Source organism: Lithobates pipiens, unplaced genomic scaffold, assembly GCF_037356315.1.
Source record: "Lithobates pipiens isolate NorthernLeopardFrog02 unplaced genomic scaffold, aLitPip1_a1.2 Scaffold_18, whole genome shotgun sequence".
Lineage (NCBI taxonomy): Eukaryota > Metazoa > Chordata > Amphibia > Anura > Ranidae > Lithobates > Lithobates pipiens.
In genome coordinates, this window is record NW_027507758.1 from 406,645,111 (window position 1) to 406,672,410 (window position 27,300).

The window sequence follows — 27,300 nt, forward strand, 5'->3', positions numbered from 1 at the left end:
ATTCCCTCCCACTCCTTTCTTCTGCTGCTCTGCCAGGATTGGATGTTCCACACCTCAGCATAATTGGGCATGCTGAAGTCATGTGGTTACTTTCCTGCCTTTTCACTGGATATTAGAGATCATAGCAGAAGTTCAGTGTAAGAAATACACAGGAAAAAATGCATATTGACATGGGGAGTGTAGAGGTGGGCGGGGAGTGTACTGACATAACGACTCCACCCACCAAGCTCCATACAACAGACCCAACCACAGAATCTGCATTTTTTCGGGTCTCATAACAGATAGAGGGAAGACATTTGACAGGTAAGGATACATGCAGGAGGCATGTATATCCTTATAGATAACCCCTATGGCAGTAGTTTAGATAGGATGACATTTTTGTTTACATCCACTTTAAGGTAATCCATGGCCACCTACTCACAGAAGAACATCAGAAGAAGAGCATTTGGCATGCCAAGTCACTGGCCTGAAAACCTCCAAAAAATAGGTAAATATAAAAAATTCAAAACACACAGTCTGGAGGTGAGAGGGGAGCACTGAGGCCAGGTAGCTATGCATAGACAGCATAAGCTAGTAGTCAAATGCGCACTTTTTAGTAGAATACTTTATTTACTACCCTAAAATGTAAACTTTATGTCATTTGATTTATAGCAGTGGAGGAGAACTATATAGTGCTCATATTTCTACAGTAGGTTTATCATATTTGATAATATATAGTTTGACATTTTAAATCGGCCTATAACAGTTTTATTACACACGCACACACACCACAGATAAATCCTTGGGCAGTAAAAAGAGATTACTAAGATGTATATTCAGTTTCATGCAGAAAGCATATAACTTTGAACTGGCAATGCAAATCTTGTATTTATCATTTGAAAAGAGTATGCAAGTGATAAATGTATGATTATAAAACAAATGCAGATCCCTCTGAAAACGTTGAATGAGTCAAACAGCTAAGACAAATGTAATTACTGGAAAATATAAAGGGCTATTTTACACTAGAGAAGGGGATTTCAGCAATAAGGATATGGTATCAGATGCATTTTATGAAAAGGGCTGAAAATGACAATGCCGAGAAAAAAAAGAAGAGATAAAACATCCATTGCAAACAAATGAAAATATCTTAGATGTTAAAAAAAAGGAATACAAGGGAAAGTTATATGCTGACCAAATATATTTTATTTTTTTACTTTGTGGATGTCCTAAAAATAAACAGTCTCTAAAACCGCCTATCTATGCAGTTCCGTGTTTACTGACCTTCCGTCGACAGCTTTGTGTGCATCTGTAATTACAAACCAGCATGCTTTGTCCTCATGTGGAAAAACAGGGAACCTCAGTGGCCACTATTGGCAATCAGATATTTGGTCAACCGTAACTTACACACCTGGCACAGTACTGCTGGAAACACAAGTATCTGACATCATAGACAGAGTCTGTAATGTGTTTTGCAGGTGCAGAATTTATAGACCGTGCAAACATTCATGATAGGTAGAAATGTTTAACACGGGAGAGATTGCCTGGTAAAACACAGACAATAAATTCTATCTACAGAATTATAATTTATTGGTTAAAGTGGCATCTTATGATATATTTGAAAATATATTTGACATAGGAAGACATTAATTAGCTTACCTGGCTGTTGCAATATTAGGACCGAACCACAGCAGGTAATGCATGGCAGCAACATCTCGCAAATTGAAAGAACTACAAGACCAATAAGTCACCATCCAATCTTGATCTGATTTTTAAAGTGGTTATAAGCTTCAGACACAAAATATGAGCAAAGCATATCTTTCTATAGTGTGTCTCAATCCAGAGCACTAATGCCGCATACACACGATCGGACTATCCGGCGGACTTAGTCTGGTGGACAAACCGCCGGACTCTGCAGCGGAGGTCCGCCAGACTTTCCGAACTAGCGGACACCCCCCCCCCCCCCCACAGGGAACTCTCCACTTTTTTCGTACCATGAAATTATTTCATATCTCCAACATGACTATTCCATGAATGTCTGGATACATTAGTTGATTGTTTTAAAACTTTTACCAGCACAAAAATGCTAACCAATTCTTATCCTGAGTATCCACTTCTAGATCAGGCCTTTTCTGGCACTTTTTTTTTGTATTTTTAGCTAGAAATTTACTTAGAACCCCTAAACATTATGTATTTTTTTAAAGCAGAGGCCCTAGAGAACAAATTAGTGGGTTTTGCAATTTTTTGGGGAAAGTACACTTTTTTGAATTTGAATGCAAAAGAAAAAAAAAAACCCACAATGCATAACTCAATGTTTTTGTACAGCGACAGCCGACATACATTTCACTATCCATAAGAGACACTTTAAAAGCCTTTACAGGTTACCACTTTAGATATACAGAGGAGCTCTAGTGCTAGAATTGCTGCCCATGATCTGACATTCGCAGTGATACCTCACATGTGTGGGGCGGTCGCTGTTTGCTTGAGTGCGGGACCAAAGTGTGTGTTTGCTCACGAGCACAGGGAGATAGGGGCACTTTAATATTTTTTATTCTTACACTGTTTCTTTAAACTTCTTTTATCATTTTTATTGCTGTCACAGGGAATGTAAGCATCATTGCAACAGCAAAAGGCATGTGACAGGTACTCTTAAAAGCATTTAAAACAGTGTGTTTGAATGCTTTTGATCTTTTTTAAATGGTGCTGTTGACAACTGGAAGTGATATCAGGTCACTGCTTCTGTGTTATCATAGTGGAAATCAAAGCCAATCCCATCCAGTGGGGTGGGAGAGCCCAAGCAAGTACTCCCCCCCCCCCCCAACTGCTTGAAAAAGCAGTCCAATGGAATGGCTAGCTTTTGCAAGAGAGCCAACCACTGGCTCTAAAAAAGGTACCGGGGTAATGATGGTAGCTGCAGGCATCATCCCAGTATAACCACCTGAATTCCAGCAACATATGGGTACATCGCTGGTCTGGAAGTGGGTAATCTACCAATATAGCCCACATACTGTACATTACATTTTTTGTGAAAAATCACATGCACAACATTAGGAGTGTTACAATTTATAAACTGTGGAATCAGGGAAACCTCATTAGTCACCAGAGATTATACCAGTCTTGCTTTCTTGTGAACAATACAATATCGACAGATATTGACAGCAGCTGAATTGACTTTAGCCCCTGTGTCAGGCATTGGAACACTTTATTATACTCTCAAAATACACTATATTACAAAAGTATTTCATGCACATGAACTTTAATGACATCCCAATCTTAGTCCATAGGGTTCAATACTGAGGTAGCCCATGCTTTAGAGCTATAACAACTTTAGCTCTTCTGGGAAGGCTGTCCACAAGGTTTAGGAGTGTGTCTATGGGAATGTTTGACTATTCTTCCAGAAGTGCATTTGGGAGGTCAGGCACTGATGTTGGATCAAAAGACCTGGCTCGCAGTCTCTGCTCTAATTCATCCCTAAGGTGTTCTATCAGGTTGAAGTCAGGACTCTGTGCACAAAAGCTCTTCTGGAAGAATAGTCAAACATTCCCATAGACACACTCCTAAACCTTGTGGACAGCCTTCCTAGAAGAGTTGAAGCTGTTATAGCTGCAAAGGAAGGGCCAACTCAATATTAAATATTATCCCAAAGTGGGAGCTCTCCTGCTTGAACTGTGTCAACCGCACTGTAAAATCATATGTTACATCCTATTGAATGGTAAAATAAGCAGGTTCCCTTTCATAATCTGAAACATTTTTCTATATTCATTATAATTCCTTATATTCCTTATAAAATTTTGTGACAAATATAGTATTGTAGCTACTATCCTGATTTTTTCTGCACTCTCCCTCAGCTAACCATTTGATAAAACCTCCCTACCCTTTAAGTTGACAATAGTCTTTGCTTTATTAATGGTTAGTTTTGGACATTTCTCTGACAATATCCTCTCTCAATTAAAGTGGTTTCTAAAGCCGCGTACACATGATCGGACTATCTGGTGGTGTGTGGGCTCTGGCGAAATTTTTCTTTCCAAAAGTCCGGTGGACTTAGAAAGAAGTTTTAACTCAAAATTGTCCGCTGGACTCGGGAGTGTTGTTTTTTTTATTTACACTTTTTCTCACCAGGTGAATGGGTAGGGGTACATCATACCCCATACACATTCACATAGGGTGGGGGGCTGGTATCTGGGGGACCCCTTATTAAAGGTGGCTCCCGGATCCCAATAAGCCCCCTGCCCACAGACCCCGACACCCATGTCCAGGGTTGTCGGGAAGAGGCCCTTGTCCTCATCGACATGGGACAAGGTGCTTTGGGGTGGGGGGCCGCAGGGCCCCCCTTTCCCCAAAGCACCCCCATGTTGAGGGCACGTGGCCTGGTACAGCTCAGGAGGGGGTGCGCTCGCTCGTCCCCACCCCCTTTCCTGACCGGCTAGGCTGTGTGCTCGGATAAGAGTCTGCTATGGACTTTGGGGGGGACCACCACGCCATTTTTTCGGCGTAGGGCTTCCCTTTTAAATCCATACAAGGTGATGGGGCTCGCGAGGTGTCAATCTCACCGATGGAGGCGGCGACATTCACTTCCTTCGCTAGTCCCGTCTACCTGGAGTCACGTTCAAAATGAACGGACTGTTCTCCGTGTGTGGATGTGAGTCCGTTCATTTCAAAAGTCCGGCGGACTCCCACCATAGTTCGGACCTAGCCCACCGGAAAAGTCGTGTGTGGAGTAGGTCCGCTCATTTGGAAAGTCTGGCAGACCTCAGCTGCAAAGTCCGGCGGTTTGTCCGCCGGATTAAGTCTGCCCGATAGTCCGATAGTGTGTATGCGGCATCACACATACATTTCTATGTCTAGACAGTTCTTGTAAATTCCCCTGCTTGTACTGCCTTATGGTAATGGATGACAATTTCAAATTGCCCCCATACTGTGCACAAAAAGAAGACAAACATATCGATATGTTAAGAGTCATATCCAAGAAATTGATATTGATAGCATTCTGTTCACCAGTGAAGGACACTTTTAGCTAATTGAAATGTATTTAAAGTGGGTGTAAATCCTCACATATCCCCACTGAAGTGACTGGCCTCCGATAACACAGAGAGATGAAACAAATCATCCTACATAAGCTTTACTTGTTTATGTGCAGTCTTCTCTTCTCTACATCCCTGAATTTAAATTTAAATCCTTCTTCATCTGTCAGGAGCATAGGGGAGGGGCAGGGAACTGAAGTAAGAGCTCTTGTACAGTACGTGAGAGCTGATTGGAAGAAAAGGGACACACCCCCATCAACGAATAAACAGAAGTCAAAACCGCACTCAATAAAGTATTCAATCGCAGGTGTAAAACAGAATACAGCAATCTAATGCTCTCCGTTTGTAACTGGACTTTGAGTCTGACCTCTAATCATGACAAACATGCTCATAGGAGGGTAGAGCAGGTGTCACAAAAAGGTGAGATCATCAGTCTCTATTCACTGCCAAGCCACGGGCTGGAGGAAAGACAAGATGGGACAAAGTGTAAATATGAGCAGAAGAAAATCAGGTCTCCTGCCTTGGCAGACAGGGCTGTGTTGGATTACAGAGATGGGAAAATCTCAGGACTGGATGGACAGAAATGCAAATCCTTTGGAAGTTACAACAGCTGCCTGAGTGTATTTGCGCATTTAGCTGTTAGTTTAGAGTACAGTTTAAAATGCAGGCACCAGCTATCTCGATATGCCAATGATTCTGCCGATTTACAAGGCATGCATATAAATGTGGCCATATTAGTTAGGGCAGACAATTCCAAAATTACCGTCAGATTTGTTTGGGATAAGCAAAAGACAGATGGGGTAAGGGACCATTGGGCACAGAATTATATATCAAGTAAGTAGCCTTCCCTACTACACCATTCTATTCCACTTACACTGAAAGAACAGTCGTTCATAAACAAAGCCTTGGTCAGTTAAACAGGACTTGTTTAATGATGCTGTCCACTCCAACTTCCTTCACATTAAACATGTCCAGTGTCACAGAACCATGGTCCTGTTTAAGAAATTAATTCTTGTGCGTAGGGGCTATAAGCTTAAATTAATGAGACTGTAGTTCGGGAACTTGTTCTTAACTACTTAATTAGCTATAGATTTGCATACTGAAGTATTTTTTTTAAACTGGAATTGTCTGCATTAGAACTGGTTTATTGAACTTAAACGATTGTAGTCTATGGCCCAGCTATTTATTATTGCGCATTTGATAGTGTTTACAGATGGTTCACATTTATGTGCAATGTGACCTTTCCTTATGCCCTATGCAGCAAGCATCTGTGATATTGGAATGCCTGTGCAACATTGATCCGGATATTATCCAAAACTACCTCTCAGGACATATGAAATTTGAAAGCATATCTACTATACTGTATGCTATATTTCGGGATATTAGGAAACTAAAAAGAGGAGTTTGACTGAATGGTTGTTTTGGGATGAATACGGCTAAGTAGTAAACAGAAACATATTCAGTCTGGAAATACTGCATTCCTGGCACAACCTTCTCTAAGTTTGGCTTTCAACAGCTAAAAAAGGGTTAAAAAACATTTCAGGATATACTGTAGCCAATTTGTGTCAGTTTCAACCACCTTCAACAATGTGTTCATTACCTAATGTGTGGACAGCATAAATTGTAGTCCTTATTCTAATCAAACCTACGCAGGTTCTACGATTCTACTCAGACAAATCATAAATCACAAATGAACTCCTAATTCATAACCTCACAATTAACATCTAGGCTCAAACAAACCATAAAAACATATCCTGAGCCCAAGTTAATACTGAACTTCACCCTTAAATTATAACTTTAGGTCTTTATTAAAATTATCATTGCACTACTTCAATAGAATCCCCATTCATTTCTATGGAAAAGCTGTCGTCATAAGTCCCAATAGTGGTGGGATTCTACTGCACATGCGTTGCGCAGTCTGTTAAGTACATTAAAGATCTACAAGTAGAGGGTAAGATTTGGGGAAATACTGGAAAGGAGGGTGATTACATGATGTAAACTGTACTGAAAATGCATTTATCCTTTAAAATGTAAGCAAGAAACGTGCTACCCACCATTTGAAAATAATATTGACTTAACCCCTAACACTTAACCCTTGATGCAGCATACTTCTGGTGACTGAAATACTGAGTTTAACAGCTATCATTCCAGCACTGAAAACTAAACAAGTAACACGATTCACTTAAGCCAACCCTTTTAGACATGAAAAAAAAAAAATTAAAATAGTTTTATAAATTGCCTATAGAGCCCCTAAAATGTGCATGCATAGGGCCTATAAAACATCCAGTAATCCACTAGTATTTACACTTTTACTTTTAGTTCAGCTTACTTTACTATGGTTTTCAATGTGTTTCAAAGGCCCAATAAATCAATAAAGCCTTCAGGGGCATCAGAGGTACAGTTGAGAAGCCCACAGAATGATGGCTGATATGGGAAGCATAATACTGCAGTGCAAACATCTTTCATACTTTCTGGAGTTGTACATGAACACAAAGGCCTAATGTGTCTTTTAATCTTTCCAGTTGAAAAAATACTAAGAATTAGATGTAGAATGTCCCTTTTTCAGTTCTTCCATCTGTTGTCTTCTTACAGTATTAACAACAGAATTATATTTGGCATCAATTATCTTGGCCTGTTTGGATGCAAAAGAGAAGTCAACCACCTTGGCAGATAATGAAAGGAAATAGTAGATGAGATTTAGTGTTCAGTAAACAGCAGACTGCTTTCACAGATCACTGCTTTACTTGTAGTTTCTATAGAGTTCCTCGGCCTGGTGGATTTAAAAAAAAAAATTATATAGAAAAATGCTACTTGCTATTCAGAGTTGTCAGTGCTGTCAAGATTCACTGAACACAGCTGTATGATTCTGGATCATAACAATGGCTAAAGAAGGCAGAGGGAATACACAGAAGCAGGTGCAGGATTAAAAGTCAGCAGCCAAAGACTCTAAAGTGTAGTATAAGGTGACCATTTAAAGAAGAAGAAAATCACCTGTACTGTGTAACAGATAACAGGTCAACAAAAACACAAACACTGTAAAGACAAAGGGGTTGTTTTGCTAAAGGAAAATAGACTGTGCACTTTGAAAATGCAGTTGCACTCTGCAAGGGAATTTGCTCCTAGAGCTTTGTAAATGAAGTGAAGCTTAACTGTGCAAAGAATACCCAATCACATGCAAGGAAAATAACAAAAACAGCATTTTTGCATTCACATGATTGGATTATGTAAGTCAGCAGAGCTACCCATTATTTACTAAGCTCTGAAGCAAATTTACTTGCAGAGCGCAACTGCACTACAATGATAAGGATCATTTTAGCAATGTAACTATATATATATATATATATATATATACATATATATATATATATATATATATATATATATATATATATATATATATATATATATATATATATACATATATATATATATATATATATATATATGTATTTTTTTTTTAATCTCAGTGGAAGTAACTAACTTTTTTGAAACAAACATCATTACCCTGGTATTTTAGCTTTGTGAATTGAGCCTTTTGTATTTTAAGAAATACACTACAGTTCATGTAGTGAAACCTTCCCTATTCAAATGGCTTTTTTCATCTCTACATCACCATAGGGTTGATTTACTAAACTGGATGCAGCTTTGCATAAAAACCAATCAGCGTCTTGGTTTTATTGTCAACGTTTTCGTTTATTGTATCTTGAAGTTTAGGCTTTGCAAGAATTGCAAGAGTTCGAAATCAAGGAATTTTTTTATTTGGACACAGCACAAGTCACATAACCATGAAAAATAGGATCCTTCACTTTTGCAGACACTGCTCTCATTTTTGCAGCTCCAGAAAAAAAAAACACTCTGGGATTGATTTACTAAAACTGGAGAGTGAAAAATCTGGTGCAGCTGTGCATAGTGGCCAGTCAGCTTCTAATTTTACGTAGTGAAACCAAGGAATTGTATCACTCCAGGCAAATCATAAGGTCTCCACTACCTTAGAACAAGCCAGAGGCAAGCCTTAGTCCAGAGCTAAAAGATGAAGAAAAGGGTAGCGGCACTTCCAGCATAAAATAATTATTTTATTGAAATTCCTTTAAAAACAAGGACATGACATGACATGCTCTAACACAGTGGTCAGTTTATGTTCCTTCATCATCCACAGCCCTGCTCTGTACCTCTGTTCTCCTCTCACCCCTCCCCTCCCTGCCTGTCATCTTGAGACTCTGCCTGTCAGCTTGAGACACTGATAAAAGTTCAGCAAACATGTTTCACACATCTGTGCTCAGTCATTGCAATGACTAAGGGCATATGCCATAGCTCAGATTCAGATCCCATGGAGGTAGTGGTGATCGAACCAGAGGGACTACGTGTCAAACCCTTTGCACAAAAGTACCCACCAATGAGTGAGTTGCCAAGGGACGTTGAAAAAAGACAGCCAAGGCTGATATCTGCCCCTTGATGGTGCTTAAGGCAAGTTTCTGATCCGCTCCTCGCTGCAAAAACAGCAGGATCCTGGAAACTGAATATGTGCACGGATGCCACCCCATCTCCTCACACATGGATATGTAAGCCTTCCACGTATGATGGCAAATCTTTTGAGAAGATGACTTCCATGCCCTCAGCATTGTGGAAATTACAGAGTCTGACAGACCTTGGTCCCTTAATACCTGGTTTTCAACAGCCATGCCCTTAAAACAAGTGATGGTAAAGCAGGATGAAGTATCGAACCCCGTAATAGAAGGTCCTCTCGCATTGGCAGCCCCCAAGGAACATCCGCCACCAGTCGTGCTAGGTTGGCGAATCACCGGAATCCCCTCGGCCTCCACTGTATGAAGTGGATTTGGTAGATGTTTGAGGGGGAGGCATAAATCAGCCAATAATTCCCCCATGGAGCCACCAACTCGTCTCACAAACACAAACCTCTGCACCTTCCAATTGAGCTGAGAGGCCAGGAGGTCCACATCTGGTGTGCCCCAGCTTAGGCAAAGGAGCTGGAATACATTTGGATGCAACGACCATTCCCCTGGGTCCAGCATCTGATGACTTAGGTAGTCCGCCTGTCAGTTTTCTATGCCCGGAATGTATATGGCCAACAGGGCCAGCACATGCCGCTCTGCCCACTGGAGGATGTGAGTGACCTCCCGTGCTGCGGCCGAGCTCCTTGTTCCTCCTTGATGGTTGACATATGCCACTGCCATGGCGTTGTCCTACTGGATCCTGACCGGACGCCCATGTAGTCTCCTGGACCATGTGGAGAGGCACTGTCTGATCGCCCAAAGCTCGAGCACATTGATTGGCAGTTGGGATTCTTCTTGTGACCAGAGGCCCTGGGCTGACTGTATGCCCAAAATGCCCCCCAACCGGTCAGGCTGGTATCCATTATCACCATCCATCCATGGAGAGGAAGGTACGATCTCCTGGACCGAAGGGCCGGGGACTTAAGCCACCAGAGAAGGGAATCCCTGACTAACTGGCTCACCCAAATCTGACAGTCCAGGGATAATGGAGATTTGTTCCATTTTGACAAAATCTCCTTTTGCAGGACTCCAGTGCGAAATTGAGCATACAGTACCGATTTGAAAGTGGCTACTAGGAGGCCCAGAACTCACATGCAGAAGCGCAGTGACAACCACCTGCAGTTCACCAATAACCTCACTGCAGCTTGAAGAGTCTGCAGCTTGCCTGAAGGGAGAAAAACTCTTGCTTCTGAGGAGTCCAACAGTAAGCTCAGGTACTCCAGGCATTAAGCAATGCGCTAACCCGGACACAGAGTCATTATCACTGTCTGAAAGGTCCTGGTCTGCATCCTCTGACACGTCAGAACAGGGGCCGCCAGTCACTGCGGGGCACAAGTCTGAATCAGAGCTCTCCCCAGAAGACAGGGAGCGTTTTCCCCCCTTGCGCCCACACACCAGTTCCACCCTGGCAACAAAGGTCTCCAGGACCGCCGAAAAAGCATCCATAGGCACCTCATTGTTAGCAGGTGAGCCGGTTGCAATAGCAGGGATGTCTGGGAAAGAAGCGCCAGCTTCTGATGCCATGCTGACCCACACTCACCTGCCACAACTTAGGGACTTAAGGCAAGGTACACAAATCCCACCCTCCTAGCTGCTCGGAGACTGAGGGGCCCCCCTCAGGACTCACCACCCTGACTGAGTGCTGTGCTGGGTCACAAAGTGCCCAGAGTAAAAACCACGCTATTCTGAGGTACACAGACCACCAGCACTAGAGGTAAACCATGCTAAGGCTCCAAGAAAATGGCCAGCGGCCATCCTAGCAAAAAATCACCAAGAAAATGGCCACCGAACCTTCTAGAAAAAGGCTGACAGCACATACACTGCATAAAACTACAGGAAAATGGGCGTGGCCTCAGCGAAATGGCCATGGCCCGTGCAGTGGCCTCTCCTCATGTAAAATAGCCCAAGCACCTCACAGTGAAGAAAAAAGGGCAGTAAAGAAAAAACAGACCCTAACAGCCAGCACAGCCCCCCCCCCCAGCCAGGTACATACTCTGCACCCCATGCCCAGTCACACAGCGGCCCCAGAAGGGGGAAGAGGGAATGAGGGATAGGGAGAGAGGAAAGGGGGAGTGAGAAACCCCCTAGTTGACTTCCCAGGGAATGCCGAGCTGCTCTATCCTGCCAAGGCAGGGAGAGCCGTACTTAACCTCTCCTGTCGGGATTGCTGGATGCATTCCACCACAGAGACATCACCTGAGCAGTGGGTGGCTGTTGGCCATGACACACTGTGACGTGACACACTGTGACATGGACAGCAGTAGCCCGGTCATATGTGTGCCCCGGAGCATATAGCTCACCGGCTGCCCCTAGAGCAGAAAGGGGCATGTTATGACTGACCCAGCATGTAGCTAGGGTCTGCTCACACTTGATGGCTGTTGATTGTAGATCACAGGATCAAAATTGCAGAAAAACTAAAAAAATACCCAGGACCAATGGTCCCCTCAGGGAGCCAGGTCCTTCTCCTACACTAGACAGAAAAAAACTGAACTGCAGGAAGCAGGGTGAGGGGTTATAGCCAGAGGTGACCGCGCCCTGGGTGGTGCTGTGCAGTCTTGCTGTTTTTACATGTTCTGCCTAGTCCTCTCCTGAAGGTGGCATGATAACCTTAAGGTCAAAAACTAAAGGAGCTGTGTCCGTCAATGATCAAAAGAGAAATATCTATTTGTTTCTTATCTTCTCTCTATTGATTAATGAATGAGAGTTTCAATGTATTTTACAACCGCCTAAGAAAAGTCAATGTTGCAAAACAATGAACCAATCAGACAAGTAATAAAGGAGGCATGCACCAGTTGGGAAACGAGAGCTGGATCTACTCACTAGAAGATAGTGCTAGGGGAATAGTATGTACAAGTGTACATTAAGCTTTGATTCTGTTATAAATCAGTTACTTGAGAGATATACTATATATAGTACAGTATAAAGGTGTTGTAACTTATAACTATAAATGAGGTCATGTACATTTTTATCCCTGTTTAGAAGGCACACACGCAAAGGTACATTTTTGCAGACAATAGCTCTTGCAAAAAGTTGTTTTTAGTCTTCAATGGCTTTAGCAAGCACTCTCCATGGTGCTGAAACGTGTTTAAAAATGAATTCACTTACTAAATTAGCTCATTGGCTAGAAGACTAAACAACTGCTGCTCTGAAAGACAAATGCTGCATAGATCCTCAATTATTCCAAAATAACAAAGCCTCCAGATATTTCATTTGTAAATGAAGGGCTTTCTTTCACTTACTGCTGAATTTATCATGAGTTCTTCAGCACTATTCAAACTATGCATTTATAACTGCTCTGTAGCACATTATCCACACAACTGTTAATATAAATTAAACTGACAGTTAACTAAGGTGTTGTAAGATAGGCTTGTATACAGTTTAATTATTCAAATATTAATATATGGAGGCCTAACTCCAACAAAACCCTTCTCAGAGTTAGGGAGAATTAACATTGTTGTCAGAATTTTACTCTGGTCTGTGACTTAAAGAGGAACTGCAGTCTGCTCACATAGTTTGAAATAAAAACATCTTTGCCATTATGAAGCTTTCCCTCCAACCACTTTGCATATTATTTTATGTATACTGTGAATCTGTACTTGGCAAATATGCTGCAGAAATCTCCCTCCACTAAATCTGGCTGCATCCATTTTAACTGTGGGCAGCTGAAGTTGCTGCCTGTTGACTTCCTGAATTTATACAGACAGAGACACACCTTCAGCTCTGCAGCTCTCACTGGCCCTCTTATGAATCATCCCCCCACCCTTCCTTGAACTCAAAAGAGTGAGAGAGAGAGAGAGCTGTGCATGATGTCATAAGCCTAGGCTTTTTACCAGTCAAGAAACAGGAAGTGGGCTGTATAAGGTATTTACTGGCAGAAAAAAAAATGTTTTACTATCCAAAGTTAAAACAACAAGGGCAGAAGATTTAATAGATAGAAAGATGAAAAACTTTAATTGTAGAGATTTTTACTCCCCTGGTTTCGCCAAGACAGAAGGAAAAATTACAGCATTAAAACCTCACAGAAGTACTAACTTAACCCCTTCTACAAAACAGTGGTTCATGCTGTGTCTTTTTCCATTAGATATATTCCCTCTCCCATTTCCTGTCCCTGTGAAACACTATCAAAAGGACAGGTGATGAAAAATCACCCAGGCGGTACACAGACAGCCATAAGAACTGGTTCTAACCCTTTCCCACTCCACTGAAACAAAATAGTAATGGCTGTAACTGGTCTTTGTAGGTGCACTAACCTTCTTTTCCTGGTATGGATAGAGCGGATAGGGGTTTAAAAGCGCTTACAGGTTATTTGTTTTGTCTGTATCCCTCTTGTAGAATATGGCCTTCACGTCTGTCCCAAAAATGTAAGCTCTGTCCCAGACATACACCATGGTTGTCACCAGAACATGTGTCCCGACTCCCTAGTGTGCTTTTTTTCACCTATAGTGACAACTGTAAATGTTTTACTCTTTCTGCCCTGGTGATGACAGTCATCAGTATGAAAAATGAGAGTTAATTGGACAAAAAGGGAATCTCCACACTACCCACCAATAGAATAAATGTGTTGGCTTGAGTTGTAAATATATATCTAACTCAGGGCTCAACTATCTGATAAGGATAAAATAATATTGTTAGATGGTTCTCAATATCGAGTATTACAGACGATAATTAGTGCTCACTTGTATAGTCCTATGAAAAGTATTTGGGAAAACAGACAGCTAGGAGCCACAAGCACATTGGAGGAGCCACAGACTGTAAGTAAAATGCAGAGGGTAATACCTGGGAAGGAATCAGGTGCCTGAAACCCAGGTTTCTTTTAAAGTAATATGATTTTAGGTACATCATTCAATGTCAAACGGAGCTCTAAAGATACAAGGAATTATAGGCTACATTGGTACCTCATCCCTATTTTATACTAGAAAGTTTGTAGAGAACAGCTGAACTGACTATAATAGTACCAGCGGGGACGATAACCAGCAGTTTTTATAATATTTTCTTTATTATAAAAATTTAAATCTATACATAACATATTATTCATAAAACCACAAAAACTATTGGTTCAATACAGATATTATAGGCCAATCGAAAACCATAATATTAACTCTATTGTTACTGTGTCAAGAGGTCGACGCGTTTCACAAAAATTGCTTCTAAAGTTGAATGCACTCTAATTAGTATTGTAGCCGTGATGCAGTACATTCACTATTCAGTTAACTTGATGAGTAATGAGCACAGATGATACTTTAAATTAAGTGTAATCTGCACTGTATGATATCTTAACATTCAAGAATTCAGGAGTGTTTGAAGCTCTACAAGCTCATCTATATTTAGTGCATGAATGGGCACACAGCATGAGGTCTCCAAGTAACCATATGCTTTTAAAAGATCCAGGTATTATTGACTTACAGACAATTCTGACTATTCTGCCTTAAATTATCATAACTATAAAGATTTATTTTTGAAGCATTTAAATCTGCCCCTTTTTAAGCTTTACTTACTGTGGATTAAATTTGTTAAAGCATTACACATGCAGTATTTTTGTGATTTAAAAAAAAGGTACAGATATACTTACATTTTTAAGGTTTAAGCCCCCATTCACACTGGTACGGCTTTGAAATCCCGCTACTTCATTGTGGTTTCAAAGCTGCACATTGGCAATTGGTAATGAAATCGGTAAACAGTAGTACAGGAGCCTTATTTGAACGGTTCCATTTCTGACAATGGGGTGTGACTTGTCATGTGATTTGGAACGGTCAAATCACATGATGGATCGCACCGGTGTAAATGGGAGGCTTATTCACAAAGCTTTATAATAATAATTTTAGGGGCGGCCATGTGTAGTGTTGTTGGCATGGACAGAGAGATAGCTCGAGTTAGATTAAGCAGGCAGGTTATTCAGTTAGTGGCAGTGTATTTGAGAGAGATTATAAATATATATATATATATATATATATATATATATATATATATGTATATATGTATATATGTATATATGTATATATATGTGTATATATATATATATATATATATATATATATATATATATATATATATATATACAGTCTGCATTTAGCATAGACTATATATTCAGTGTTTACTCGATATTCAGTCAGTGCGAGCAGTGTATTAATATATATACAGTCTTGTGTACACACTCTGCATCCAGTGTAGCCTATATCTACAGTGCATTCGGTGGTGTACTGTTTCTAATACACTTCAAGCAGTGTACACAGTATCTAATACAGTGTGTACAGTTTCTTATACACTTCTGGTGGTGTACACAATACAATTCTGCTGTTGTACAGTTTCTAATACAGTGCAGGCAGTGTACACAGTATCTAATACAGTGTGTACAGTTTCTACTGCTTTTCTGGTGGTGTACACAGTATCTAATACAGTGTGTACAGTTTATACTACACTTCTGGTGGTGTACACAGTATACAATACAGTGCAACTGTTGTACAGTTTCTAATACACTTCAGGCAGTGTGTACACAGTATCTAATACAGTGTAGTGTGGTGTTGCAAAACAAAACATACATCATGTCCGGCAGGCCACCGAGGAGAGGCATACGCTCACAGGCCCTAAAAGAGGGCAAGAAGCCTCTGTGTCTACAGTCAACAGTGGTGGTCATGGACATGGTGCATCCTTTGCAGGAGGCCGTGGGGCACGCCTGTCCTTTATTTCTGCTGCTGGTCATGTTATCGAGCCAGAACATGCAGAAGAGTTGGAGGAGCAATTAACAAAGCCATTCTCATCCTCCGTCACCTAGGCTCAGAGTAGTTTGCCTGACAACGCAGCTGCCAAAGCAGACCATTCCACTGGCTCCTTGTCCCCAGTCACTCCTTCTGTAGCCCAACCATCATGTACGGAGGAGTCCCCAGAATTATTCGACCACAGTGTCAGGTACATGCTGCTAGAGAATACGTAGTGATTTGAAGGCTCCAATGTTGGTTCGCAGGTTGAGGAAGGGAGTAACGGGAGCCTAGAGAGAGGGGGTGCCACAGAAGGACAAGAAACTGTCAGTCATGTTTCCCAGCTGCAGCATACTACCAAGTTTGCTCCAGTGACGAGGAGGAAGGGGATGATGAGGTCACTGACTGTACTTGGGTGCTTGAGAGAAGAGAGGAGGAAAGTGAGGAGGAGGAGGAGGCAGGGTGTCCTCTAGGGGGCAGCTTAAGGATAGCCACCCTATTGCCCTAGGTGCAGGGCGCTGCTGACTCCCTGTTGACTTTTAAAAGTTCCTTGGTGTGGGCCTTTTTCGACATCTGTGCAAAAGATCACACCATTGCTGCTTGCAAACTATGTCTGAAGTGAATCAAGCATGGCTAGAACAGCAGCTGCTTGGGCACTACATGCTTGACCAGACATATGAAGGCCTGCCATGCAGTCTGTTGGCAACAGCACTTGAAAGACTCACATCAAAGAAAAAGGCAGACTTCTCTTTGCTCCTCATCTGGAATATCCAACCCTACTATACCTCCAGTCCTCTCAAAAACCTGCACTGAGAGGAATGAAGGTATAGCAATAGGTGTCCCAAGTACTTGCAGCCAATCTGCTAGCAGTACACCACCAATTGATTTTAGCAGGCAAATTTCCCTACCCCAGTTGCTGAACCATAAAAAGAAATTCAGTCCCAGCCATCCACATGCTCAGCATTTAAATGCTAGCTTGGCCAAATTGCTAATATCAAGTCAACCACTGCCAATTTGTAATACTTCAGTAACTTCATAGTTGATACATCATGAGCCCGCAGCACCATTCTAGACCTGATTCTCTCACCTGTCCATGGATAAATGGGTTGTCAGCTCAAATAAACCTGTCCTGACTGATCATTGTAGAAAATAGATAAATAAAAGCCATAATCTGTTTGCCACTCTTTCATGTACCTTTATTCAAGCAGCAGTAGTATAGCTACAATCATGTGATCAAGCCATTCGTGGTGAAACGCATTAAGGTGCGTAATGGCTGATGCTTGAATATAAGTATTTAAAGTGGAGATCAGAGCGCAGCTGTTATTCATCTTTTCACTTCGGTATTGAAGCAGCTGACTCTTTACAGATTGGTGGAGTGGGGCCTCATATTGCTTTAACGTTAAAGTGGAACTGCAGTCTGCTCACATAATTTGTAATAAAACATATTTTCCATTCTGAAGCTTCCTTTCAACCACTTTTATATTATTTTATATGTATTGTGATTCTGTACTTGCCAAATATGATACAGAAAACTCCCTCCACTCAGTCTGGCTGCAAAATTTTAACTGTGGGCAGCTGAAGCTGCTGCCTGTTCACTTCCTGGATTTACACAGACACACACCTCCAGCTCTGCAGCTCTCATTGGCCCTCTTATGACTCATCCCCTCCCTTCCTGGCAAACTCTCAGGAGAGTGGGAGAAAGCTGTGCATGACGTCATAAGCTTAGGCTAATGACCAGACAAGAAAGAGGGTGCTGTATAAGGTTTTTATTGCTAGAATAAAAATGTTTTACTATCCAAAGTTAAAACAACAAGGGCAGAAAATTTAATAGATGGAAAGATGAAAAAATGACAGAAGGTCGACTTTCCCATTTGCAGGCACAAAGTTGCAAGTCTATGTTCACATTAATTTACTGTAAATGCTGCACTACTGCAAAAACTGATACTAAAAAAAACTAATTAGTTATAGAGGAACTAGGGCTTTGGGGAAAAAAAATTACATTGTAGAATTTCAGTGCTAGCTTTATATACAGTAAGCAAACACATGTTGGAATATTTCATATGTAAACATCAGTTCCTGTAGTTAAGAATACAAACTCTGAATTGTGCCACATTACCAAAAACATGTTTATATTTTTGATCTGTTGCATCTTCCAAGTTTTTGTCTCTAGGCAAAGCCAGAACTGTATCACAAATTCTGTTTTCTGTACATCAGAGAATATTATACCTATGTCTAAAAAATTACACAACTCAAAAGTGTTCACTCCTACCTCGGTATTTACTTTCAAAGTTTCCTCATTGTGGTACAGAAGAACTTTCTGTCCTGATAAGGTCAGGTTTACATGGACCTGTAGACAGGGGTACTGTGAGATTTTCCAGCAGTCTGGACCACAGCTAAAAGAGCAGTTGAAGGTTTCTGTTATCGAAGCATTCAATAACGTGCATTGAGTTTCTACTGTCCACACACTGAAAAATAAAAAAGAGGTCAACAATATGAAATGTTTGAACTGTAAGCATGCACAGTGCAATATAGTGGAACAAAATACAACAATTAATACAAGCATTTCAAGAACAATGCATAAAGTAATTGCCTATAAAGTCAGTCACATATACTGTTTTGCCATCCAGTAGTATGTGCAGCAGAGTTTGTGTTTCAGCAAGTTATTTCCCATTCATGTAACAAAACAACAACATCTTCTTCTTCTAATAAAAACTATTTGCATTGCCATAATCTGCATACAGAAAATACTATTGGCCAGTTAGACCTGTGGCTTGATAGTATTCATAAGTGTTGCCTTTTTCTGCATGAAAATCTGTATCAACTATAGGTGCAGGGTGTGCAGAAGTACTTAAATGTTGGAATGTGTGTTGTGGTCTCTACTGTAGCAGTAAGAAGCAACCTGAATCACTGTTAGGGTCAGATTTACATCTTGGGAGCCTATAGACACAGGAAATCTGGCTGCTGAAATTGGAAGAGATAGCTCGGGCACCGCACACCTAACCCACTCCGAGTTTTTAGCAAGTAAAAGCAGCTTTAGCTTCATTCATTTTAGCCATGTCCCCAGCTAATTCTGCTTTTACCTGCTAACTTCTTGGGCTGGCTGAGGTGTGTGGCGGCTGGACAATCTCTTCCTATTTCTACAGTGTACTTTGGGCCTGGATGGACCCCTCCTCAGCTTGTGCACTCACTAGTCAGTGGCATCCAACTCATCAAACCTTATTAGCCTAAGCAGGGACCTTTAGGCATTTATCGTAGATCACAGGAAACCTGGCACCTTATTTTCCACCCATAAATAGGCCACACCCCAAGCAACATCCCAGATACTCCTTTTCCTTGGTCATTGCAACAGAGTGTTGGAGAAAAATAAAAGTGACCATCTGACAACATAACACTTGGTCTGTAGGTATTGGAGCTGGAGCGATAGATAGATTTAACACCTGTATACCCCTAAAGAACCCCAGCAATGTTTACATATTATCTATGGGCCTATTGATTCAACAATACATCTATCATTATATACGTTAAAAAATGAATTTTTTCAGGGAATGTGGCATTAGTATTTCACAGGCTTACTTAAAAAAAAGAGTGCTGCATAGGCTGGGGCCCAGGTGCTGGGAATTCAGGCACCCCTCCTAGAGTAGCACCTATGGGCATGAGCCTACCCTTCCTATTGGGAAATCTATCCCTTATCACTGTACATTATTCCTGGGCTTGTAAATGCTTCTAAAAGCCTTGATACATGCATAAAAAAATAACGGGGCTGAAGATGCACGCACACACATGATTAAGTTCTTACATGTGTCATAATATGGTAATCCACTTGCTTTAGCAATTATTGTATGGTGGCTTGCCGGAGTGGTAGTACATACTATGAATATGTTATATTATGTACTAATGTAACCAGGTGTATTCAATTTGCACAAACAAATAGGGTGCATCTGAAGGCAGGGCTGTGTCAGACAACTGAAAGAAAGCAGTTATGTCCAAATTAATTTATTTCCCATTTTATAGACAGCTTTGGCTCATTAATGGTTAACATATTCAGTTTCAGATGCTGATATATAGCATCAGAATTTCCCTTACGTACAAAACTTAAGTGGCATGTAACCAGTAATCCTTGTATATTATATTCAGGTATAGTCAATTAAATGTAAAATATATAACCTGACAGTTGGTGGAGTTGTAGTCTCCTTTGATATGCTGTGCATGTTCTGGTAGCCACAATGTTTGTAAGATTCATGTTGTTCACAATAGCTCCAGCTGAACGAGTCATCAGATTAGTGACTGATCCCTTATCACAAAGTTCTAAAGTACTAAAGGAGTATACACATGGATTGAAATTCGGTTCAGCAGGGACCAGACTAATTTCAATCTGTGTAAGGCCCTCCCTGTTTTACAGTAGTCGATCGGTAGATCAACTTCTATCAAAAGGGACAGTCAGAACACTTTAATTGCATCAGAAGCTGCAGAAGAGTCCACACTGTCAGAATATAATACCATAGCAGGGAGGATCCATATACCCCCAATCCCCCCCCCCCCCACCGCTTGTGTGAATGGGGGAATCTGCTTTTTTTTTCATTCAGCCAACCACCTCAACAAAAAAAATTAAGCACATATACCCATCTTCAGTTTCATTAAGCCTTGGTTAGCTGCAATGATGTAACTACTGCTGCTGTGCTGTCTTTTTGGCTAACCCAGAGTGCTTTGTTAATCATTTGTCACATAAACAGTTATACAAAATAAAATCGTTAAAAAAAATTATAATACATTCACTAAAAATACATTATAATTTCACTTTAATGAAAATCCAGCCTGCATACAATTCAGCACAGGACTATGCAAAAGCCCAGCAGACACCTCTGGAACTGTTATCTCAAGGGGACAGAAATATATTCGTTTAAATAATTATGAAATCAGTAAGCTCCTGTGCAGACCATTAAAAGTCTGTGGGTACCTTTAGGATTACGAAGGTAAAGATATCACAGGAAGAAAAAATATATATTTTTCAGTAATTAGCACACAAATCTAGTAAGAGTCAATACTATTTTTATTGCATAAATGCTGATTAAATGGCAAAGACTTAATCGAATTGCTTCAGTGGTACAGAAAATGAAACCTAATAAAGTGGTCATATTTGTCACCTGAAACTTCAGTTGAAATGATTAATCTGCTTAGAGGCAATACTAATAAGATTGAAGTGATCCAGCATACATGACCTGAATAAAAGAGCTCAAATGAATAACATGCTGGTAGTGAAACAACTTTATAAAGCATTTAAGTTTCTTAGTGAAATTAATAAAAAAAAAAGTCAGCCTGCTTGCTGTCTGGCATTAGTAATTACTTTAATTTACATGGCTGATTGCTAGATAACAGCTATTAGTCAAGTCCTTTTCCAATTGCAAGGCAATGGCAAGATTATATATTTGCTAATGTGGAGGGGCCAGTCTCTTAAAGGATATCTAATCCTAAGAACAAAAATATATTACAGTATATTGCAGCTCATCAGTCCTTAGATATGGATGATTCATTCATTTTTTTCAGACTTTGCCCGATTTCCTTCCTTTAATTTCACGCAGCACTTTACATCTATATTTACACAGCACTTTACACCTATATTTACACAGTACTTTACACATATATATTGCACATCAGTCCCTGCCCTCAAGTAGCTTACAATCTAAGGTCCCTGAACTCACATTTATATATACACATGCTAGGACCAATTTAGACAGGATCCAAATAAGCCCATGTATCTTCATACAAAAAGATTAAAGTTATAACTACGGGCAAAACTTTTTTTTAAATTGGATAGAGCATTGAAGGGCTAAAACCACTGTCAGGTTTTAAATGCTCTTTGTGTTCCCTTTAGTGAGATTCACTCTGTGTCATTGTCTTGATCACCAATTGCCCATGCCACTGGTGAGTGAGGATGCATCCAAATGTTTGAGTTGCCCCAGAACAGGAATAGAATACAAGTCTTCCATTGGGGACACTTGTTACAGTGACAATTGTCTGACAGGGAATTTTCTGCTCTACGAAAAGTAAAAAAAAAAGTATAACCACAGAAGTTACATTAAAGTCAGAACTTCTAAAGGATCATTAACTTAGAAAGTATAAAGCCATTAGATGAGCTTGGCAGACAGGAAACTAGGTTTCTCAGAAGAAAATGTCATCAGTGATAGTCTAATACCGCGTACACACGGTTGGATTTTCCGACGGGAAATGTTGGATGTGAGCTTGTTGTCGGAAAGTCCGACCATGTGTATGCTCCATTGAACATTTGCTGTCGGACTTTCCGCCAACAAATGTTTGATAGCAGGTTCCCAAATTTTCCACCAACAAAACTTTGTTGTCGGAAAAGTCCGAATGTGTGTACACAAGCCCATCGCACAAAAGTTCACGCATGCTTGGAATCAAGCAGAAGAAGCCCCACTGGCTATTGAACTTCCTTTTTCTCAGCTCGTCATACGTCTTGTACGTCACCGCGTTTCCACGTTCGTAATTGCTGGCCAACATTTGTGTGACCATGTGTATGCAAGACAAGTTTGAGCCAACAACCTTCGAACAAAACGGTTTTGCTGGTGGAAAGTCCGATCGTGTGTACGGAGCATATAAGTTTCTTTCATATTCATCAACAATAACCTAAGAAAAATTGGGAATTGCTGTTGCTTATTTATCATTCTAGAAATGCCAGTTGTCGTGCCAGTTGTCGTGCTGGTTTCTATGCAGAAGTTAGCCTGATTTTGCACTTTCCAGCTTTAGTAAATAAACCCTATTGTGTACTTAAAAGTGGGGTATGCCTGTATATAGTGCATATAGTGCAGGAGTCTGTAATGTACTATATAGTGCAGGAGTCTGTAATGTACAATATAGTGTATATAGTGCAGGAGTCTAATGTACAATATAGTGTATATAGTGCAGGAGTCTGTAGTGTACTATATAGTGTATACAGTGCAGGAGCCTGCAATGTACAATATAGTGTATATAGGGCAGGATTGTGTCACATATAATATACATATAATATAATATAATATATAATAATACATATAATATAGTGTATATATTGCTGGATTCTGTAATGTACAATATAGTGTATATAATGCAGACATCTGTAGTGTTGTGAATATTTTATTAAACTTTTCATGTGACAACACTTTGCTACAATGTAAAGTAGTGAGTGTACAGCTTGCATAATAATTTAAATTTGCTGTCCCCTCAAAATAATTCAACACACAGCCAATAACGTCTAAACCGCTGGCAACAAAAGTGAGTACACCCCTAAGTGAAAATGTCCAAATTGGGCCCAATTAGCCATTTTCCCTCCCCAGTGTCATTTGACTCATTAGCGTTACAAGGTCTCAGGTGTGAATGGGGAGCAGGTGTGTTAAATTTGGTGTTATTGCTCTCACTCTCTCACACGTTCATGCAAGACAGCCCAAGAATTTACAGATCCTAGAGGCTTTTTGCCAAGAGGAATGGGCAGCTTTACCATCTGAGAAGATAAAGAGCCTCATCCACAAATACCACAAAAGACTTCAAGCTGTCATTGATGTTAAAGGGGGCAATACACAATATTAAGAACTGGGGTGTGTAAACTTTTGATCAGGGTCATTTGGGTAGTTTCTGCTGTCATTATGATTTAAAAAGAGTAAACACCGTTGATTGATAATAAATGGCTTCAGCCAAACACTAACCATGAGTGAAAGAAAAGTTTTTGTGTTATCATTCATATTCTCTGAAAAATGGCCAAGAAATCATAAATTCTGCCAGGGTATGTAAACTTCTGAGCACAGCTGTGTATATATACTGTATTCTTTTTAAATGCAGTGTGTATTTGTCCAATATCAAGTTTCAGGAAATATCTATTTGCTTCAAAGTATTGATTTCATGAAAAGGTCAACTGTAAAGTTAAAAATGGAAACAGTTATATGAAATCTGGGCAGAAAAAAAGCACAAATAAACGGTGCTTTTGGCTGTGTCAAACTTTCAGTTGTTAGTTTCTATTCTTTGCCCCTGACTGGAGAAAGAACATGGATCTGGTGCTATGAGCAAGCGTTTCACTCATTTTTGTTTTATAGTTTAATCAATATGGTAGGGATTGGCAGTTTGTGCATGAACATTTGGTCCAATATGTCAGCAGAAAAACAACCTGGTGCACAAGGCATGGTATAACCCCTCAGGATTTTAAATGGCGGACCAAATGTTTAGTAAAAAATATATATTTATTTATTATATATTTCTAAAAATATGTTTGTTATTCACAGTGTGATATTTTGTTGAAATTACATCAGCAATGGCTGACCGGCCACAATAGATATGTAACGCAATGTCTGTAGATGTCCGTAAATCTGCTGATTGAACTATTCATCACTGGCTGGGTGCTCCTGCAGTGGTTCTTATGCCGCGTACACACGACTGGACTTTCCATCGGAATAAACTCAGACGGTCTTTCTGACAGAGTTCCACCAGAGTTCCGCTGAAGCGGACTTGCCTACACATGATCACACCAAAGTCCATTCATTTAGAACGCGATGATGTATGACGAGACTAGAAAAGAAAGTTCACTAGCCAGTAGCCAATAGCTGCCCTTGCGTCATTTTTGGTCCGTTGGAATAGCATACACACGAATGGTTTTCCCGACAGGAATCAATTCCGTTGGAAAGATTTAAAACATGTTCTATTTCTAAGTCCATCAGAATTAAAAAAAAAAAAAAAAGTCAGATGAAGCCCACACATGATCAGATATCCAATGAAATTATTCTGTCTGACCTTTTCTGCCGGAAAGTCCGGTCTTGTGTACGCGGCATCACTCTCCTACTTCCGACATTGTGTGGCTTTTGGGTGGACAGCACTCCCCCTCCTTCCCATCTCTGAGTGGCTCTGCTTGCCCACGGAGCCCGGAGGCATATATATGCCCATTCAATCCTCTCTCATGTGTCTGGTGTTGGTTGATCCGCTTATGTAAGTAGACTCAACCCATTGCCCTGTTTTCATGAATTTTGGTTTTGCATGTGAGATCATGTTTAAAGTGTAACTCTAATAGGAACTTTCTTTCAGCATCCTACTATTGTACTAACCTTTATCATATTTACATTGTAGAAAGATAAAAAGATTGCTATAAGTGACATTAAGCCTCTGAAGAAGGACTTCTTCGTCCGAAACATGTCAGGCGGCATTTCCGGCATTGATCTCTGCTAGCCCAGAATGTTTGTATAGACAGCTAAGTTTCATTTCTATTATGCTTTTAATATTTTTGCTCTTATAACTAATGTTTTTGATAATTGTATGTCATTTCAACAATATATCACACTGTGAATAATAAAAATATATCTTTTTACTAAACATTTGGTCCGTCATTTAAAATCCTGAGGGGTTATACCGTGCCTTGTGCACCAGATTGTTTTTCTTTTGTTTTATAGTTTAGTCAATACTCAGAATTAGGTTAATATATTGTTTGGCTTGACACAACTGGCCAAAGTAAGCATATCAATTGCTTTCCATGCCACCATAAATGGAAGTGCATGTACTGTAGTTCACATTGCCTATTTGTCACTGTCATGACAATAAGCAAAATTGGACTAACTGCTGAACATTTCCAGCCCAAACAGCCTTTGTCTTATTGGAAGATCTAAGACTATCAGGCATACTCGAGGGTAACCTATTAAAATGTATTGTTAAGACAAAAAAAATATTCACAAAGACATGTTTGAATGTAAATGGATGCATTATTTCAGTAAAAACAGCAATAGTGACAAGTTTTTGAATTAGTCAGCATCCCCCGTGCAACACCTTACCTTACTCTCAAATATGAGGCTTACTTTTGTGAGGCTAAACCTTTTTATTTATTGAGCCTCAACTCTGTCTTTTGATATATCCTTGTCCGAAATCTGATCTGATTTTTTAGACTGCAATACATATCACTATTGCAGAACTTTTGCCACTATCGCTAAGACCATGATCCATGTTGCAGAACCTTTCCCACTCTACTATGCCATTATTTTAAATATGTTCCCCACACTCTCCTAGAACATGATATACCATATATCTCATTTGCAGAAACATGGGGAAAATAAGGAAGAAACTAGAGACACAAAATGGGTTGGCCTATATTTCTCAGTCTACCTAATCAAGTAATTCAGATATGTGTTCACATGTCATATAATTAGTACTATGTCCAAATAAGGGAATATTTTAAAGGAAATTATGATCATATTAATGTAATATTTCAGCTGATAGGCAAGACATAATAGGAATCTAATTTATATTTGAAAACATATATACAGACAATTAGTGTGTATATATATATATATATATATATATATATATATATATATATATATATATATATATATATATATATATATATATGCCTGTTGATTCAGTAATGGTTTACACAATGGATCTGAAAAATTCTAGTAAGTGATCTACTCAGTTATGATTCTTACAATTATTACACAGTTACAAGTTAACTTGAAAATATGCAAGAATTGTGTAGCTACAATGTTCAGACATGGGGAAAAACCCACATTTATAAATATACTGGCACTCACGAAGCTTTGGCCTGTAAAGATTATTTTACAAATTTCAAAATTGTCACTGAATAGGGCACATAGATTTTTTAAAGAATTTTACAGCAACGTATACCGGTAATTTTCGGTCACATTAAAGAATAAATCTGCCATGAAAGAAATATGGTGACTGATGTTGCTTATCTTGTTCTAAAAGAACTGGCTGTGTGTTGATCCAGAAAAGCCTTTTAAATCCTTGTCTACATATTTGTTTTTGGCTAGCATGAATGTTCAGCAGTGAAAGCCTCCATGTTTCTGTCATAACGGGTCTCCTTTTAACTTGCCTCTATTGTGGCAATGTCCGAAGGATAACCTTGACTGAGCCCATGCTGAGAGAATGACTTTTGGCATTTATGCCTCAGTATGGTTATCCATAAAACATGATTCAAATGGAAGAGGGAGTTGATTAGCATACATTTGCAGCAGTTACAGGAAATGTACGTTTCTGAATATGTTTGAAACAATGCATATCAATGTTGTCATATGCTTGTATCTGCAAAATGCCTGCAGTTCATTTAATACAGGTGTATTT

At 39.9% G+C, this 27,300-nt stretch overlaps 1 protein-coding gene across 4 annotated transcripts in view; it reads right to left on the reverse strand.

Moving 5' to 3' along the window:
• KCNMB2 (potassium calcium-activated channel subfamily M regulatory beta subunit 2) overlaps positions 1-27,300 on the reverse strand; it is an 828,748-nt gene that overhangs the window by 18,811 nt on the left and 782,637 nt on the right. For all 4 annotated transcript variants that reach the window (XM_077487943.1, XM_077487942.1, XM_077487941.1 and 1 more), the window contains one exon: positions 18,470-18,665. In XM_077487943.1, the coding sequence (XP_077344069.1) occupies positions 18,470-18,665 (196 nt within the window). The remainder of the gene's footprint in view (positions 1-18,469; positions 18,666-27,300) is intronic.